This window comes from Serinus canaria, chromosome 1, assembly GCF_022539315.1.
Source record: "Serinus canaria isolate serCan28SL12 chromosome 1, serCan2020, whole genome shotgun sequence".
Lineage (NCBI taxonomy): Eukaryota > Metazoa > Chordata > Aves > Passeriformes > Fringillidae > Serinus > Serinus canaria.
This window is the reverse complement of record NC_066313.1, coordinates 81,373,309-81,392,187: the sequence shown is the minus strand read 5'-3', so window position 1 is coordinate 81,392,187 and position 18,879 is coordinate 81,373,309. Positions and strand designations below refer to the sequence as shown.

The following is an 18,879-nucleotide window of genomic DNA, read 5'->3' as shown; positions in this document are numbered from 1 at the left end:
TCTTAAGTCTTCTTGCATTAATAGATTTCAACTGCAGGAGCAGCATGCCATACACTGCTACCTGGCGCTCCCCCCGCCTGTCCCTGCCCGCAGGCTCCTCCTGGAGCAATGCCCCGTCAGTCCAGAGAGCGGCTCTGCGCTTCGGGCAGCGCCACTCCACCACAAGCACTTCTCCTCCTCTTTTTCATCCCTCCCGCCCCTTCTTCACCTTCCTCAAACCTGCGGCCACTTGAGCCGGGCGGGGCAGCTCCGCCCCGCCTGGTGCGGGGCCCCGGGCGAGCTGGGGTGCGTACGGCTTCCCGAGGAGCCGACATGGAAACGGAGTCGTTCCTCGGAGTGAGTAAAGCACTGGCGAGGGAGGGAGGGAGGGATGCGGCTCCTCGGAGGGTCCGGCAGCGGGAGGGAGGCGGGAGCAGCGCGGAGCCCTGGTCCCCATCGCCCCTGGGGGGCTGGCGGCCCACTCATCGCCGGGGTGCTCGGGTACTGCTCCTCACAGGGTTTCCTGTAGCTCCCGTGGGGTTTTTCTTTTAGCTTCTGGGTCGGCTGCAGCACATGTTTTACTGATGTCATCATGAATCGTTCTTTAATTATATCTGCCTTCCGGAACTGCTCTGGCCGGCGTTCGGCTGTGTCCCAGCGGGGCTGTGCGGGCAAGGCACTCTCCGGCGGGGCACAGCCCCTCCGGGCGAGGGACAATCAACCCCATGCTCTCTGTGTCCTGGGGCTGGAGGATGGTGATCTCTAGCGACTTTACGGGTCTGCACGTTTTATTGCTTGTTTATTGCATGTGTCCCGGGAAAGTCCTCAAAATGTAATTGCTGCCTGTATGCACAGCACCCAGGGCAGGTCAGACGCTGATGTGAGCAAGGGGAGCGAGGGTAGTTAGGGTGGGCTGCTCCTGACTGGAAGCCAAGTGCCCACCAGAGTCTCTCTATCACTCTCCTGCTCAGCAAGGGGAGAGAAAAATATAACGAAAGGCTCATAGGCTAAGTTAAGGACAGGGAGAAATCACTCATCTGGTACCGTCACAAAAAAGGCAAAGCAGACTCGGCTTGGGGAAAATATTGAATTCATTACCTATGAAATCAGAGTAAGGTAATGAGAAATAAGCAGCAAATCTCAACTCCCCACTCCTCCATTCTCCCAGGGTGTGACTTCACTTTTGATTTCCTGGTTTCCTCTACCTGCAGTGGCACAGCAGGATGTGGAATGGGGGCTGAGGTCAGTTCATCAAGTATTGTCCCTGCTAATCCTTCCTCCTCAGGGGAGGACACCTCACACTCTTCTGCTCCAGCATGGTCCCTCCTATGGGAGACACTCCTCCACAAATTTCTCCAACATCAGTCCTTCCCAAGAGTTGCAGTCCTTTGTGATCTGCTCCAGTGTGGGTCCTTTCCATGGGGTCACAACTCCTGCTAGCAAACCTGCTCCAGCGTGGGCTCCTCTCTCCATGAGACAACAGGTCTTGCCAGAAGCCTGCCCCTACATGGGCTTCCCATGGGGTCACATTCTCCTTCGGGCATTCACCAGCCCTAGTGTGGGACCCTCCACAGGCTGCAGGTGGAGGGCTCTGCTCCAGAATGGATCTCCATGGGCTGCAGGGGCACAGCTGCCCCACCATGGTCTTCGCCATGGGCTTCAGGCGAATCTCTGCTCCAGTGCCTGGAGCACCTCCTGCCCCTCCTTCTGCACTGGCCTTGGTGTCTGCAGAGTTGTCTCTCTCACATATTCTTACTCCTCTTTTCCTGGCTGCTGTTGCGACTTTTCCCCCCTTCTTGAACCTGTTACCCCAGAGGCTCTACCACTGGTGTTAATGGGCTCAACCTTGGCCCGCCTTGGAGCCAGCTGGCATGGGTTCTGTTCTACCTGGGGAGAGTTTCTGGCAGCTTCTCACAGGAATCAGCTCTGTAGGCTCCCCCCACTATCAAAATCTTGCCGTGCAAACCCAACACAGTAGTTTATCACAGTACTGTGTGTAGAGTGGACTTACCTGTCTGAATAAGCGGAATAAAGAAACAGTTCTTATTTGTCAAGTTTAGGGTTTAGTCATGAGAGGCAGCAGCTAACAGTTACAGTTTCATTTCTCCCAGTAAGCCTTGGTTTCTTCCTAAAGGCTGCCCCTCAGACACAAGGCAGCAGCTGGGTTTAGAGGTGTGAACATCTAGGGCTTTGCATTGCATGGGGAAGGGGGACAAAACCTGGTCCAGTCGCTTTTGTACAGAACTTGATCAGCAGATGGCCATGGTGCAGCTCCTGCCATGCACTGCCAGTGGCTGCCATCCTCAGTCTCAGGGTACTGTAGAAGAAGAAGAGGAAAAGGAGATGTGTATCTCTCACATGTCTGTGTTTGCAAGACTGCAGTGTGTCTTGGCCTTGCTGTTTCTGCTCTCTGCTGGCTTTCCTCAGGCCCAGCAGGACACTCTTTGTGAAGTATCTTGGTCCTGCAGAGGCTGGGGCATTGATGGCAGCTGTGCTGCCCATGGGCTTTGGCTGGACAATGCCAAGGGGTCTCTCGTACAGCTCAGTAAAGGCAATTGCAGGGCTTGATGCCTCTGCAGGGACTTCCTGAGCATGTGCTATCCTGACTCTGTGATAAACTGGAGAAAGGGACCAGCATGGCAGAAACCCAGCTCTTTTTTGTCAGCTGTGAAGCTGTGCCTGCAGCTTCAAACAAGCCCAAACAAAGATGGTGAGAGCACATGGCAGGAGGAGAATGGCAGCAGGCAAACCTGCACCCTTGGATGCATCCTGGGGGTGCTGTTGGTGCAAAGGAGCCTATGCCAGGATAAGGTGTGACTGCCTGGCAGGTCTTAAGGGTCTTGCTATGGGTCCCTGCGGTGATGGATGCCTGCTCTGGGGTGGCTTTGGGGTATTGGAGAACCCCAAAGGCTCTGGAAAGGGAGGTGTAAATCTCCCCACTCAGAAGAGGAAAAACAATGCTTGTAGTCAGGTCTCTAGTCTGCATACAGGACCTGCATAAGTGCTGCCATATGCTGGGGTGTTGCAGCCTCAGAGCTCCTGTCAGCTTCAGAGCTGGAGAAGAAGAGAGACCATCCAGTCTTTATAAACAGAAATGCTGCTTTAAGCACCCACAGCCCCTGCCCACGCTGATGCTATTTGGTACAGAGACTAGAGCAGAGCAGCTGTGGGTGAGCAGTGGTGTGCAGTGTGATGAAGCATGAAACAGAAAAAGTTGACAAAATGAGCTGCAGACATCTGTTGTCTGAACAAGAGTCTGTGTGGGACAGAAGCTCATCATATCAAAGTGCAGAGCCAGAGGATGTTGATCTGCCTGAGATCTGAACATTTTTCCAAGAATAAGAATAGCTGGTGTGGCATATAGAGACCATTTGTTTCTTACAACTCAAAAATGCACCAAAGGCACAGCAAAGCAGGCTAGGCAGGTGATGCTTTGTGCATTGGCTGTGTAAAAGCAGATTGGATCTTTTTGTGTGGTATGGACATAAAACTTAGGAATGCAGTTCCTAAAGCTGCCTTTTAGATGATCCTGTGTGAGTGTCAAAAGAAAAAAAAAACTAAAACAATCTAACAAAAGAAAAAAAAATCTATTGCACCATGTTTAAGGAAATGTTTTTCATATAAGCACTCTGGTTCTATATAAGGAAAAAACCAACCACCTCCTAGGAGAAACAGTGTTGAATGAATGTGCTAAGATGCAGCAAAAGGGACCAGTGAGGGTGTTTGCAGAGTACAAAACCTTAAAAATATGTATCTGACTGCAATTGCTGTAGCAGACAAGAAGGAATCATTTACATTGGCAGTTTTTAAAAAAGGTATTAAAAAGGAAGCTGTGATATTGGTAATATATTGGTAGTCACTATGTCAAAAGAAACTCTCACACTATCTGCGACAAAATAAAGCCTTGAAAGCAGTGAAAAGAAGGGAGTCTCTAATCCTCAGACCACCACCTGAACTAGGAACATCCTAGGAAAAAGACCCCAAAACACAGAGCTTATTTTTGTGTTCTGCATGATCCAGGAGATCATAAAATGAAAAATGAACAGGATAACTCTAGCAGGTCCTGGTGATGCCTGGTGAGGAATCACCTGGGTTTCCTCCACTGGCACTCCTGCATGACCACTGCAAATTTTGCAGGAGATCCCAGAGAAGAACAGTTCCAGAGTAGTTTCAGGAAGATCACACCAAATTGAAGTACTTATGACCCTGGACTCGTAGGGGCGATAAAAATATCTGGCGTTCTCCAAAGCAGGAATAAGTAGAGGAAAGTTTTCCTCTTTGACCCCAGATGCTGGCATGACCTACAAATCCAGTGTCCTGGCATCTTTGTAAAGGCTTTTCATAGAGGTGCTCCTGTGGTGCCTGGTTGGATCCTTCAAGGTAAGTGTTCTCTAGGGACCTGAGGGTAGCAGACCCAGCCCCTGTCCCAGCCCTGCCATTGGTCCCATTGCTGTGTTCCTGGAACTGCAGAGGGTAAAGGAATGGACGCAGTTTCACACTGGAGGGAGGTACCCCTTGTGGTTTCACAATAGCCAATATAGACAGCAATTTCTCCATACCAGTGAAACTGTGTATATTTGTCTTGGCTCAGTTTTTTCTTTCACTTGGTCAGTTTGCAGACCTGAAGCTGGAATCCACCCTTTGGCATTGTGCTAGGAGACAGTGTTATCAAAAGCAGCATACAAGCTCTTGACATTTTTGTGCAGCTACTTGAGGGAAGGGTTGGCATTTTTTAACATCTATAAATTCTTCCTACACAGGTGCAATGCCATTAAATCAACCACGGTATGTGGAGTGGTTTGTTGTTTTTCTATTCTTTTTCCCTCCCAGAACACCCTATGAAGACCCAGAGCACACACCAATGGAAGGCCCTTTGCAAACCTTCGTTCATGTGTGCCATGAAAATGGTCAATGGATGTCACAATTACCAGAGAAGCTCTGGGATATTCCCCTTTATAACTTAGCTCTTCCAGGTAAAGATTAACTTTTGTTCTCCACTGTTTTGTTAGCTTGCCATTTAAGCATTGGAATATCCTGTTTGTCCCATTTCAGGATGGCTATGTTTATTATTTGGGTCAGTGTGTGGGGGAGGGTTTGTGTGATGTTATGTGAATAATGTCGGTCTGTAATGTTTGGTGTTTCTTAGAGGGGAGCGGTAGCAAAATAATTTTTTATTGATTTTTTTAGAAATCAAAAGAAAGAAGCACTTTGCATTATCTTGTGAGAAACTATTAATAATCTAAGGATTAACTTATTTGGGCAATGATAAAATTTCCCTTATTAATTCTTGTGAATTCCTATATAATAAAACAGTTCCAGGAGGGAAGAATTAAGGTTTACCTTATTATTTGTTTCTTTGTACTGCCTAAAAGAGGCTGTGAAGTTGCAGAAAAAGGAGAATTGAGGCTTATAATTAACATGTTTTTATTAATGTAGACTGTTATTTTTCTACATGATGCAGCTTATAAAAACTGGATTTATTGTGTTATGCGTAAGTGCATTTAAATGATACCTGTGTATTATTAACCTTTCTTTGGTCATATTATCACTTCTTTCTGCTGCCTTGATTTTTTTCCCCTCTCATTCTGTCAAAAAAAAAAAAGAATTATGGTATAATGTGGTTTTACTGACACATGGGGAGGCACTGAAGGGCCATCAGCTCTTGAGTGATTCCCTTTGCCTCCACATCAAAAATGGTACTAAAGAAAACTCTAGCCTGTGTTTTCTCTCACACCTGTAAATGTGACAGGTAGCTTGGGGGGAAAGCTGTACAGTGTGTAGATGAATGTTTTATGTAGGCCACAGGATCATAGGTTAATTTTAGGAAAGGCATATATTCAGTGTGAAGTTTTGTCTTCAGTGGGTAGAGCCTTGGGAGAATCCAAGAACTGTAATGTTTTGGCTTTTTTCTGCCTGTTGTGAACTAATGGACTGTGGATTTCCAATTAAAATTGAAACCCAGAAACTTATTTCACGAAGGCTTCTTAGATAATGTAATTTGAATTGATGTTAACTTCAAAACATACACATCTCTGTTTAGGATAAAGCCTATGTAGGAGGACTAGGACAGGTGCTATTAAAGAAACCCCTCTAGATTTCTTATTTAACCATCAAGAGAGGAAAAAAGAAAACATGTATCTGTCTTATGACTGAAGAAAGAAGGTAATAGTCTTCTTTTTTTCTATTTTTGTTCCTATTGCAAAAGTCATTCAAAAGTCAGTAGCTCACTCAGTGGGATTTTCTTTTGCTGTAAAAGGAGCCATGATGTTTCTATGATTTTCACCTGGTGTTTCTTGGCCATCTTAGAAAGTGGAGAACCTGTTGATGGATTTGTTTGCCTTCCTGGCTCTCCTCCTAAGGGTGACCTTGCTATTCTTGAAAATGCTTGTTGTTCTTGTGAATATGGCTGCAGGGAGAACAGGCATGAAGAACAGTTGAAGGCAAATCCATTTCAGCAAACATTAGAGGACTTTTACAGAGCATCGCAGGCTATTAGCTTAGAATATTTTGGTGTCTGTCCAGCTGACCTACAAAGCTGATCTAGCCCAAGTCAGAACACAAACAGATCAAGACCAACCAGGTCAAGACAGCTCTGGCATGTTTCCAGAGGGAGGAAACCCAGTTTGGAAGTGGAAGTTTATCTCATAGAAGGCATGCAAGAAACATGACAGTGTGGATTCTGAAAGCATGATGATGAGACAGTGGCAAATCTCATTAATTAGTGTTGTGCTTGCACCAGATTCAGCACAGTGCTGCTGGGGAGGTGTGGAATCATGGTCTGGAGCTACTTAGCTTGGTGCTAGCTCACTATCTTTGCATCATATATGTTGTGTCATGGATGTACCCATCTTCCTTTCATTACTGTAACTCATGACATCACAAAAGACTCATGAGTAAAAGATTACTATCCGTTTGCTGGTTGGCATCCACAGATGCAACACCCATCACTGGAATCCTGCTCATCTTTCTCAGACTTGGATTTGGTCCATGGATATTTAATAGTTTGACTCTTACATCTTCTACCACATACTTCTTTTATTGCCTACCCTCAATACTGATCTCCTATCTGCAGTGAGTGTGTTTTGGGTGTTTAAAGCAGTAAAATAAATAAAAAATGGCTTTTAGAAGGTGATAAAATTGATTGAGACATCAAACTATTATTGATAGTTCCAAAGAATTTTTACTTCCAAACCAATCATTTTTACTGTGTTTACTAGAAATATTACCACTGGCACCAGTAAGACTGACAATTCAAGAAAGCAGTTCTTAGCACCAGCCAACAACTAATTTGACAGAAGACTTAAACCCCTAAATGATAAGCAAATTCTTTGCAGATATTCTGTTAAGATCCAAGCAAGTCACTTCACTGAGTTGTTAGCTTTTCTTATTGATGCTTTATAAAACTGGAAGAAATAATGGAACAGAAAAACTAGTAAAGTCACTGGTTCCGTGTCCTGATGAAATTGTGAGTTGCAATAGTTTCATCTAAACACAGTGCAAGAGATGTGTCAGATTTATTAAGACTTCAAGGAAATAAAATATTTGGGCAGATTAGTCTGCATAATTCCCTGTGCTGGCAAGAGTCAGGTAATTTTTGAAGTCCATCAAATGAGGATCTTGTTCATCTTTAACTCATAAACTTGAATTTGCCTCAGAAACCTTCAAGCACCCACCTTGCTTGTTGTTTTTGTAGGGGGGTGGGGGTTTATCTCAGGAGGACATTTTTAGCAGATATTTAAGATGTAATTGGTTAAAGTGCCAAGTTAAGTGCTGGTCCAGTTAAAAGTGTAAGAAGATGAATTTCTTCTTTCTGTCATATTTTCCCATGCAGAGATGAGGGTATTGGACAATGAAATCCTGCATTTGGACAACTCTGTAAACAGGACAATTTCTAGATAAATTCAGCCTTCAGCTATTTATTCCCTGAAAAAAATATGTTTTCACATCAAGATAATTATTTTGAGGGAAGACGCCATTTGAAACAAACCATTTTATTGTGGTTTGAGCAAACAACAGTCATATGTAGTTCAGATGGTTTATTGAAAAGTGTCAATGCCTTCTCTTCACAAGGATTTCACACTAAGCTTATTAATGTTAGGTGACCAACCTCTGTAGACAATTCCACCTTTTTGCCATAACTACAGAGGCTCTCAGAATGTGTAGGTTTGGGCTTGCAAATGTGGTGGCCTATCAGATGTGCACATGAAATGTAGCCATGGAATGTGGTCTTGAGTAGTTAAGAAATGAGATTTTCTGTACATTTATTTTTGTATTCTACAGGGAGTCACGACACTATGACCTACTGTTTGGATAAAAGTTCTGCTGTTAGTGGCAATGAGTCCAAGCTGGTGAAGTTTTTAAACAAATGTCTGCCCTGCATTGTGCACCCCATTATCATGAAGTGGTCTATAACACAGGTAACCATTGTCTGGCATTCTCTTCTTCCCTTGGCAAAGTGGAAGCTTGTGCTGCAGGGCTGAGAGTGTACAATGACAGAATTGCCTGCTGCCCCGAAATCTGTGCTCTCATGAGATGCCATGCCTGGGTGCTGTGGTTTAACTCCAGCCAGCAGCTCAGCCCTGCACTCCTACTTCTCGTTGCCTCTGGGTGAGATAGGGGAGGGAATGGAGGGGTAAAAGCTGGAGAACTTGTAGGCTGAGATAAAGATGTTTAATAGGTAAAGCAAAAGCCACATATGCAAGCAAAGCAAAATAAGGAATTAATTCACCACTTCCCATGGACAGATAGGTGTTCAGTCATCTCCAAGAAAGCCAGGCTCCATCATGTGTAATGGTGTCTTAACAGGACAAACACCATCACTGGACATTCCCTCTGTTCTTCCCCCAGCTTTATATGCTAAGCATGGTTCCTATGATACAGGATATCCCTGTGGTCAGTTTGGGTCAGCTGTCCTGGCTGTGTCCCTTCCCAGCTCCTTGTGTACCCCCAGCCTTCTCGCTGGTGGGGTGGGGTGAGAGGCAAAAAAGGCCCTGACTCTGTGTAAGCACTTCCCAGCAACAGCAAGAACATCCCTGTGTAATCAATGCTGTTTCCAACTCAAATCCAAACCACAGTTCCATTCCAGCCAATATGAAGAAAATTACTCTTTATAAATCCAGCACTTTGGAGTATGAGATAGGAAACACACATATCTGATCATTTTTTCTGGGGAAAAAGCATGCAGGTGAGGCAGGAATGATACTTACAGTTGTTGCTTAAAGCTGACCACTTGGTACTAGAAACCATTTTTCACATGTTTATTGTGGTGGTAAATAACATTTAATATTAATGTAATTAACAGAGTTTTTTTTTCTCTTGAACTTTGCTCAGGAACTTTGCTTGTCATTTTTGCTATCACTGTTGTGTGAGATGTCAGTTGTTTTCCCCACCTATACTGGGTATTTCACCAGCAGCAGAAACAGAAGAATCCCTTGTTGAAAGGATTTTTTTTCCCATAAAGATTAAGAGAGTGAAGGTGTGGTCCATCACGTAAGGTTTAGTTAACTTTTTAAAATGTGCAAATATTAAGCTAGTAGTTCTCTCTTTGTTCCTCACAAATGTATGTTAAAGACAAAATTGATGATCATGATTTAAGCTACAGCTTTTGAAGATCCTTCCAAAGAATAGACTTTCCTGACATCAAAGAGGTACCAAAAATCTTTCTGGTTTTGTTCTTATTGAAGGAGTAGTTCATTATTAGAGAATTAAAACTGAGTAATTGATAAACAGCAATAAACATGCTAAAGTTTCTTTTGTTGTGTTTGAGCAGCTCTGGCAAACTGTAATCTTGGACACTACCAGCTATCAAATATGATCCAGCAATCAGGAGCTGATGGGCACTTGCTTAGCACAGATCCCTGTTTATTTTGAGCTGCTTTTTTGGGAGGGACTTTAGCAATGAAAGATTTAGAAACCTCCTAACTTGTGGGTTTCTGGCTGGCAAAGTGACCCTGTTGGTGACAAACAATCTCTTAACATCATTACAATAATTTTCTGGTCCAAACCCAGTGTGACAAGCAGGAAGTGGCCCTGTGTTGATAGGGAAGAGGCACAGCTGCAATCCTGCCCCTCCTTAGCTAGCTCTGCTGTGCTCCAGTTATCTCTGTGGGGAGATGATTCCACCCATTGGAATGCAGAACAGACACCATGGAGTCCTTCTGATGGTAGGATACACAAGTTCCTGGATGGCCCAGTGCCTGGGAGTTGCCTGCTTGAGCCCCAGTTGCTGTGGCTGTCAGTCTAGAGGCCCAAATGGTTCCTGTGTAATGGCTGTGTAACTTCCAGTCGTGCCTTGGATGCCTGGTGAGAGATTGAAGCACTGAGTGGCATTGCTCCTCAGGGCTTCCTTTTGAATTTTGCCCTTTAGGGGGCAATGTTCACCATGCCTAATTCAGTATCCAAACCCAGGAGACTAATTAGAGAGTCTAATTTGTCTCATTTTCCTGTATAGTCAACAGATAAGAAATGAATTAATCTGAAGGGCAGTTCAGAACAACAATTTCATTTGGTGCTTTTTCTGGCCACAGATGTTCTAAATGACCTACAGCCATGAGCACTCCCATCTCCAACATACTCCAAGCAAATGGGTGTGGATCATCCCTTCAACTTCTTCAGCCTGCATCCCTAGACCCTGGGCCACCCAGGGCTGGTCTGTCCCAGCGTGGCCCCTCAAGCACAACCTGGGGAGGCTAAATTCATGTCCAAAGAACAGGAAGTTAGGGGGTTAAACTAAGCAAGATGAACATCTGCCATGTGCCTTAAGCTCTGCCACAGTGCTAAAGCTACCAATTTGGATATTCAAGAGCAATGCCTTGAACTGATTTATCTTTCTGATCCTGACTTAAATCAGTATAATGCATGGTTTCTGGGGCCTAAATTTTTATCCCTAGCAAGTTCAACTAAGACAAACTAGTGTTTATTATTAAAATAATTCTATTTTCTTTTGGTAAGAGAGTCTTGATATAAGGAAAAGACATATCATTTGGAACTTTTTGCCTCAGAAGCAGGTTTATCACATGTTCTATTCAGCCCTCAAATCCAGGGAAGTGCTCTGAGGGAAGTGGATCTAGAGGAGTGCCTCTGTTTTGTAGGACTTCTACAGGTTAATCCAAACTTCATAAGAAACTATGTCTTGAAAAAGAACAATAGCCACTAGTTTTTTCTATTTTTGTTTTTCCTTCTGTTGAGGATGTGCGAGGTCCGCAGAGACAACCATGGTAAAGTCTTTGATCTAATGAGATAAATACGGCATTTCTAACTTGCTGATCCTGCAATTGTTTTTTAAATGAATAGTTGTGCGAAGAGCAATCATGTATTTATACACAGGTTAATTGGTCTTTAACTTTCAGAACACAACAAGGGCAACTGTCTGAAACTAATCTAATCTGTACTTGCAGTTAATGCTGCAGGGAAATTGGAATCCCTCTTGCCAGAGAGCAAAATGCTTCCAAGTTGCAATTTGGTGCCATACTATGACATTTTAAAGATGAAAGATCTGTGAAAAATGCCATAGGGCTAACTTTGTACCCTTATTTTAGCTTTCTAAATTAAAGAAACAAATCTCTTTCAAGTTCTCAGGACCTCTGTTTCACCTTTCAGGTCCTGACTGTGACAGAGCAACTTGAGGCTGGAGTTAGATACCTGGATTTCAGGATCGCCCACAAGGCTAATGATCCTTCTACGAATTTGTACTTCGTGCATATGGTTTACACAACTGTTACTGTGCAGGTATTTTTCTTACCTTTGTGATGGCTATAAAACCATTGCTATTTTTTCATTTGAGGGCCATCATAATCCAGAAATGCTGGCTCAAGCTCTTCTGAGTAGGTTATTTGTTTTTCTTTTGTGAGGACTTCAAACTAGAGAAAATCAGCAGGGCTGGAAGTTAGTTTCAGCAGCTGCATGTAATACTGGAGCATCAATGTTTTCCTTATCCTCAAACCAGACTCTTTGTGCCTGCTCTCCACTGCCTGCCCTACCACATGCCCAATGTTCTGGGGTTTAACATGTGGTGTCCCAGGATGATACACAGGGCATTCCTGTTTCCCTGGTAAGGAGAGAAGTTGGTAAAGAGAAGAAGGCATTAAAAGCCCTATATAGTTACAGAAATACTTTTTTTTTTTTTTTTTTGAGAAAACATAGTTTTTCATTATTGTGATTGTTAGTCTACTCCACCATCACTGCTCTGTTGATTATATGTCCTTTCCCCTGCATAGCACAGATAACTTTCTAAGCTGCCATATCTCTTTCTTGTAGGATATTCTGTGGGAAATATTGAGGTGGTTAGAAACTCATCCTCAGGAAGTTGTTATCATAGCCTGCAGGAATTTTGATGGATTAACCAAAAGACTTCATAATCATCTTGTTGCCTGTATAAAAGAGGTTTTCCAGTGTAAACTGTGTCCTAGAAATGTAAGTAAGAGATGCTTTTTTTTTATATTTTAAAAGAATGATACACCACAGTGAGATCTTTCATTGGAAATTTTTAGATATATTCTGCTTTCACTGTGTTTTTAACCTTGGAAAAGTACCATTTGCTGCATTAGAGATAGGTCATTACCTACTAGAACTGAGGAGATAAAGCAAACATATATTCCATAGTGTAGAGGAGAAGGGAATTAAATTTGACTATGCATGTTATATATGTGGGACAATAGTAGAGACAACTGCCATCCATTGTCCTGTCTGCATTTTCTTGGAAAGGAAAGGGCAAAGAAGAGAGAAAAGAAAAGAGAGGAAAATAAAGGAAAATGAAAGAAAAAAGATAGGGAAATAAAAGTTGTGTGTCTTGTATTTATTATTTAGAGTTTAAAGAATCAATTTTCTGCCTTTTCACAGCAATAATTATGAATTAATTATTTTCTATTTAAAACATTTTAGGTTGGAAGTGACCTCTGGAGGTCATTTGGTCCAACACCACCATGCAAAGTAGGACCAGCTTCCAAGTAATGCTGGGCTGCATCCTGTTCATTCTTGATTGTCTCCAAGGATGGAGATTTCACAACCTTTCTATGCAAAAATTTGACAACTCTCACAGTAACTTTGTTTTCCTTCTCTATCTGATCAGAATCTCTCTTGTGTCTGCTGACTTCCATCCTTTGCTGTGCATATCTGAGGAGTCTTCTCTACATTTACCTGTTAAGTATTTGCAGATGGTAGTAAGACCTGTCCAGTTTTCTCTTTTCATGCTGGACAGACTCAGCTCCCTCAGCCTGTCCTTGTGTGTCATGCTCCAGCCTCTGCTCCAGCCTCTGCTCGCTCTGGTGGTGTGCTGGTGGATTCACTCCAGCTCATCAGTGATTTTTTTGTACTGGGGAAGCCCCAGCTGGAAACAATACCTGAGCTGCAGTCCCACAACTGCTAAATAGAAGGGAAGATCCCCTTTTCTTGATTTGCTGTCTGTGCCTTTGCTAATACAGCCCAGTTCACAACTGGCCTTTGCCAGGTGAGCGCAGTACTGGCTCAAGTGCAGCTTGATGCCTACGAAAATCTTCAGGTCCTTTTCTGCAAAGCAGGTTTCTTGCCAGCTTCCACCAGTCTGTTCTGGTGTGTGGGGTTAGTCTGTTCAGGACTTTGCATTTGCTTTTGTTGTACTTCATGAGGTTTCTGTCAACTTGTTGAGGTCCCTCTTAATAGCATCTCTGCCCTCAGTGCATTTCTGGTGGTATTGACTGGTGGCAAGGCTCCTAATCAGTCTTGCAGTTACCCATATGTCCAGAAAAGCCTTAATTTAAATCAGAAAATATTTGATTGCTAGAGTTTAGAAGTTGAGATTTTTAGCTCCCTCTGTTTTTTTACAAGGTGTGGAAGCTTTTAGTAGTTAAACAATTAACATTTCAAAGATGCAGAGGAACAGAGGGTTTTCTCTGGAGATGTGAGTGGTACAGGAGAATGATGACCCTGTTCATGATTCAAATTCAGCCTTTGAAGCTGGTGTATCAGTAACATGTGAGTATTACCACTTCAAAGCGTTTTGTACAGCAGAGTTAAAATAGAACAATTCTTAGCAAAACTAGGGGATTCTGAATATTCAGGCCTCAGCTGAATAGCTGAAGACCTGAGTGACACTGTTTTATTGTTTCCCCAAATAACTTTGGTGTGTAAGTTGCGGATGAGCAGTGATCCTGGAGAAGGTGGTCAAATTTGCTTTCAGACACATGGCCAGCTCTTAAACAGAAGAAAGTTATTAACTGCAAACGGGGAAAGTTGCTGATGACAATTTGTTGAATGAATGTATTGAAAGAATGGTCTGAGATCACTTCATTGAGAAAGAACATTTCTGAGTTGTGTCCAGGAGGATGGAGGAAGAGAACTGAAGAAAAGACGAACCACATACTTCCCTTGAGTAGGAGAACTTTATATCTATGGGGTCTGAGACCAGCAGAATGGATCTCACCATTTTGCTAGTGGTACCATTGCAGGTTAGGCATCTGTGGGATTTTTCAAGTTCACAGATTTAGATTTGCCATCAAATATCCAAGTGCTTGCTGACTTATTCTAAAATCAACTGCTTCCTGCTGTGTTTCAAGACCACATCTCTGTTGTACAGAACTAAATGTGAAAGTGTTTATGAAGCAGCTGCTCAGGCAAGGTCTGTATGTAGTACTGGCACAGGCCACAGTGTGACAATATTACACTGCTTTTAAAATTTTAATTGTCTTAACTATTCAAGGTGTCTTCCTTTGATCTAGATTACTGGGGTTTAAAAATCCCTTGTTAGACTTTCATTTCTGCTTTGTCTGCATAATAAGCACCTGTGTTTATATACACATCTCTGGTAGCTTTTTTTTTTGGCTTTTATTGCACATCTTTGCCTGTTTGTTTAAAAGGTTCCAGCTTTAGAAAGGCAGCTGGAGCAAAGCAAAGGCTTCAGTCAACCACCAAGTTTTGTAGCATAAGAAGCTTGTGTCTTAATTTTGCAATATTTTCTGACCTAATGGAAGCTTTCATTCTTTCTTTTGTGAATAAAGTGAGAGGGATTCATTCAACCCACAGCTTTCTTCTAATATTTACATTATTAATTTTCAAGTGCTTTTGGCTTTTATTTAAGTTAATAACTTAATAGGAACATCAAAAAGCCACCATTTATTTTTGACAAGCAGCAAAAGTAGTTTTTAACCACAACAGTCTTAGAAAAAACAATGCCTGTTAAATATGCTGGTTTTGCAAATAAAACTAGTCAGAGGACCTCAGTTCTCTCCTGTGGCAACTTCTGAGGCTGGAAAATGTAATTTCATATTGAGACACTTAAATTTAATAGCTATTTTAGCCCATCCATCTGATGGAGAAAATGTCTGACTCAGGTCTTTTTCAATTAAAAATGTCTGGATTATCCCAATTTCATAAACTGTCCACTCAGAGAACGAGAACAAATGTTGCTCTTGGTGACTCACATTCAGTATTACCAACTTTTAAGCAGTTCAGTTTTCTTTAGTGCCAAATTTGCATCAATGTGCGGAATCTGCCAAAATGATTCCTGCTTCTCTCTGTCTGCATTCCTGCAACAGATGGTCTCTATCTTCCTCCCTTAACAAACTTTCAGCAGTGGCTTGTGCATGAGGGCTGACACAGGGATGGTTTCCTATTATGCAGGTGTAAGACCTATGACATGATCATAGCTGAATTGTTTAAGGAAAGGAGGAATTTGCTGAAGCTCCCAGAGTCATATTGTCCTGCAGCTTGTAGACCAGCCCATCACCTACTGGGCTGCTCATTTAAACTCTTTATCTGAACTGAGTCTGTGCCAAGGTGATGTCTCACAATATGCGGACTTAGGGAATGCTGCTGTGTTGCTGACTTCAACCTGGGCCTGCTTCCTTTTAGGTGGTGCCCACACTGCGGACCATGTGGCACCTCGGCCATCAGGTTATAGTCTCGTACGAAGAGGAGGTGGAACTGGAGAAGCACTGTGAGCTGTGGCCTCCCATCCCATACTGGTGGGGAAACAAAACGTCCACTCGAGCTCTTATCCGGTATTTGGAGCGCATGAAGCGGATGGGCCGGCCAGGTAGGCACAGGCGGTTCGCTCGGAGGAGAGAAGGGGCACTTACAGCCATGCAGAACAAGTAGGGAGCTGGGGAATTGTTTCCTTCAGGAGTACAACCACCCTGTGTGTGCTGTGTGGATGCTGTCAGTGTCAGAGATTGTGGCGGCCAGCTCGCTGGTGTCACCCACAGAAAGGGAGCCCTCAGTGCAGACCCGCTGGCTGGCACAGTTGTGCCCGCCTCATGGGGAGGAGGCTGCTTCCTCAGTCCAGTGCTTGTTCCTCTAGGCAGCACAGATGGTGAGGGAAGTGCATTCCACTATGGCCTTGTTATTAAAGGAAGTCCCTACAAGGTTTCTCTCGGGGATAAGGTTTCTCCTTATCACTTTCTACAGCTACTTGAAAGGAGGTTGTAGCAAGGTGGAAATCGGCCTGTTCTCACAGGCAGCCAGAAGAGGAAATGGCCTCAGGCCAGGCGGATGCTGAGCTTGGAAATCAGGAATAATTTCTTCACTGAAAGGGTGGTTAAGCATTGGAATGGGCTGCCCAGGGAGGTGGTGGAGTCACTATTCCTGGAGGTGTTCAAGAAACAACTGGATGTGGCACATAGTGCCAGGGTTAAGTTGTCATGATGGTGTTTGGTCAAATGTTGGACTCGATGATCTTGGAGGTCTTTTCCAACCATAATGATTCTGTGATTCCAGAGCAGTAGGAGAAGGGTGCAGCTGCACATGAACAGTAGCTCTCAAGCATGCTGGTGTAGTGTAACCTGACAGAGGTTCAGGTCAGAACCTGTGACACAGTTTTTGAAGTGACACACAGGGTGGTGACAGGGGAGCCGCTTCTGAAGCACACTGCCCAGCCGGAGGGTGCACCCCGTGCTCCCATCCATGGCGGGGGAAGGCTGAGCCTTTGGAAGCAACCCTCACAGAAACAGAGGAGTCGTTTACAGAGGAGGACTAGTCAGGAGGACTAGTTTAGCCTGCAATGAATAACTAGGCAAATTTAGGTAAACTGGAATGTTTGGATAACCCAGTGTGGCTCAGGAATTGTTTACTACAGCATGAGGTTGCAACAAGGGGAAACAGTTATACGGACATGAAACAATAAAGAGTGTGAAGTTAGTATTTTAATGATCCCCACTGGAATGAGATGTGAAGGTAATGTAATACTGAGAAGTTTCTCTTCTCAAAAGAATATTTAATGTGTCACTTTCTGATTTTTGTTTCAGGAAAATTCTTTGTGGCAGGGATTAACCTTACTGAAAATTTGAGGTATATTCTTGTACACCCATTTGGATCATTGAAGAAAATGACACTCCAGAGTCTTCCATGTTTGAAAATCTGGATAAAGCAGCAGTATCCAGGACCAAAAAAAAAATGTATTAACATCATTGCTGGAGACTTTATAGGAAATAATGATTTTGTCAAAGATGTGATAGAACTTAACACAAAAATTAATCCTTCATTGCACTGTCAAAGTGAACTGGAACAAATTAGCATTTAATTCTCATTTTCCTAATCTATGAATAGTTGAAAAGGCTTTGTCTGCATTTATTGTGCCCTGCTGTAAACATCATGAATCCCATAAAGGTCCAATTAATTTAAACCAGGAATGCTTTCAAGGCTTAGTAGGAAAAGGCCTCTCAATATCATCAAGGTTTTGAGGCCTTTGGACAGAAAAGAGGGCAGGTACCTTGCTGAAGTCTCTAAAGAACTATGGCATAGGTGTCATTTTTTTGGAAATGCTTTGATTCTATAGCAGCTGGCAATACTAAAAGTCACAAGAACTCAATCTTATTTTACATAGGACTAAGAAGGAGGAAAATATCAGTAGTTGCATGATTTAATGGCAAGATTTTATTTTTCTTATAATTGTAAGGATATTCTGCACTAATTGCAACCCACATTCTTACTCTTTTATATCAGTCTGAAATTGACTTGTTGGTTTTCATAGTTTCTGTTAAATAAACAAAAGGAACAGTTTAAAGTTCTTTTGATACATGACAGATGCTGCACTGACAATCCAATTTGAAATGATCTTATATATACACCCCAATGTGCTGAGTATCAGTTGTGAGCTACCTTACGAACAAGGTAGCCCCAAAATTATTTGGAATTTTTAAAAGGCAATTGAATTTGCACTTAGTCATGCCAGTTCTGCAGGGATAAAGATATCAAAATGAGGGCCTTACACAGTTTGTCTGTGGCAGTTAAACATTTTACTAGGTGTTGCCTAAGTACGCCTTACACTGCAAATAAACACAGAGGAAACAAATTCCTGATCTTAACTTACACTGCCCTAGAAATACAGATTCTTGGCTTCTATGATGCTCATTTGGGGTTTCACACCTGGTCTTTTATTTAGCTGTTTTACTAGCTCTGTAATTATTTTCCCCTCACTAAGTAGTTTTTGCATCTGTCAAAACTAAGAGGTTTATGCTATTTCCCATCGCATACTAATTCTGTTTTTCTAAATGAACTGTGTAATTACAGATCATCATGAAGGCAAGAGAAATGTCAAGCATCAGGACTAAAATAAAAGCCATTATTGTGTAAAGTTCACTATGCAACTTCATCCATATACCTCACTTTTGAGATGCACTTTATATACAAAAGCTAAATTTTGATGTCTGCTAATGTTTGCAGAAGTTTTTCTGCCTATCTTTTGTGCCCTGTTTTTAACCCTTGTTATTCTAATAAAACTTGATCTCTCTCTGTTAATATTGAATGAAATAGTTTGGTTTCTCCTTTCTGTGATATTGTTTTATTAGTTCTCAGTAGTAATTCATAACTTAAGAAATGGATCTGTTGTGGTTGTGGGTTTGTTCCTTTTGTTTTCCTCTGTGAAAAGTTTTGCTGCACCTTAAATGTTTTCTGCAAGAACTGACATAGTAACAGGTATTGTGGATAAATTAC

The 18,879-nt window shown here is 42.8% G+C and overlaps 1 protein-coding gene across 2 annotated transcripts; it reads left to right on the top strand.

Annotated features, from left to right (window-relative positions):
- Window positions 1-86: 86 nt before the first annotated feature.
- PLCXD1 (phosphatidylinositol specific phospholipase C X domain containing 1) lies at window positions 87-18,684 on the top strand. 2 transcript variants are annotated; one of them, XM_030234058.2, is made up of 7 exons: window positions 87-336; window positions 4,810-4,952; window positions 8,260-8,396; window positions 11,578-11,706; window positions 12,235-12,390; window positions 15,802-15,985; window positions 17,193-18,684. In XM_030234058.2, exons 2-7 carry the CDS (start codon window positions 4,841-4,843, stop codon window positions 17,465-17,467), a joined length of 993 nt encoding a protein of 330 aa, XP_030089918.1. In that variant the 5' UTR covers window positions 87-336; window positions 4,810-4,840; the 3' UTR covers window positions 17,468-18,684. The 2 variants fall into 2 exon arrangements, with proteins under 2 accessions (XP_030089918.1, XP_018764370.2); XM_018908825.3 differs by lacking the exon at window positions 87-336 and having other exon boundaries at window positions 393-4,952.
- The last annotated feature ends 195 nt before the right edge of the window (window positions 18,685-18,879 follow it).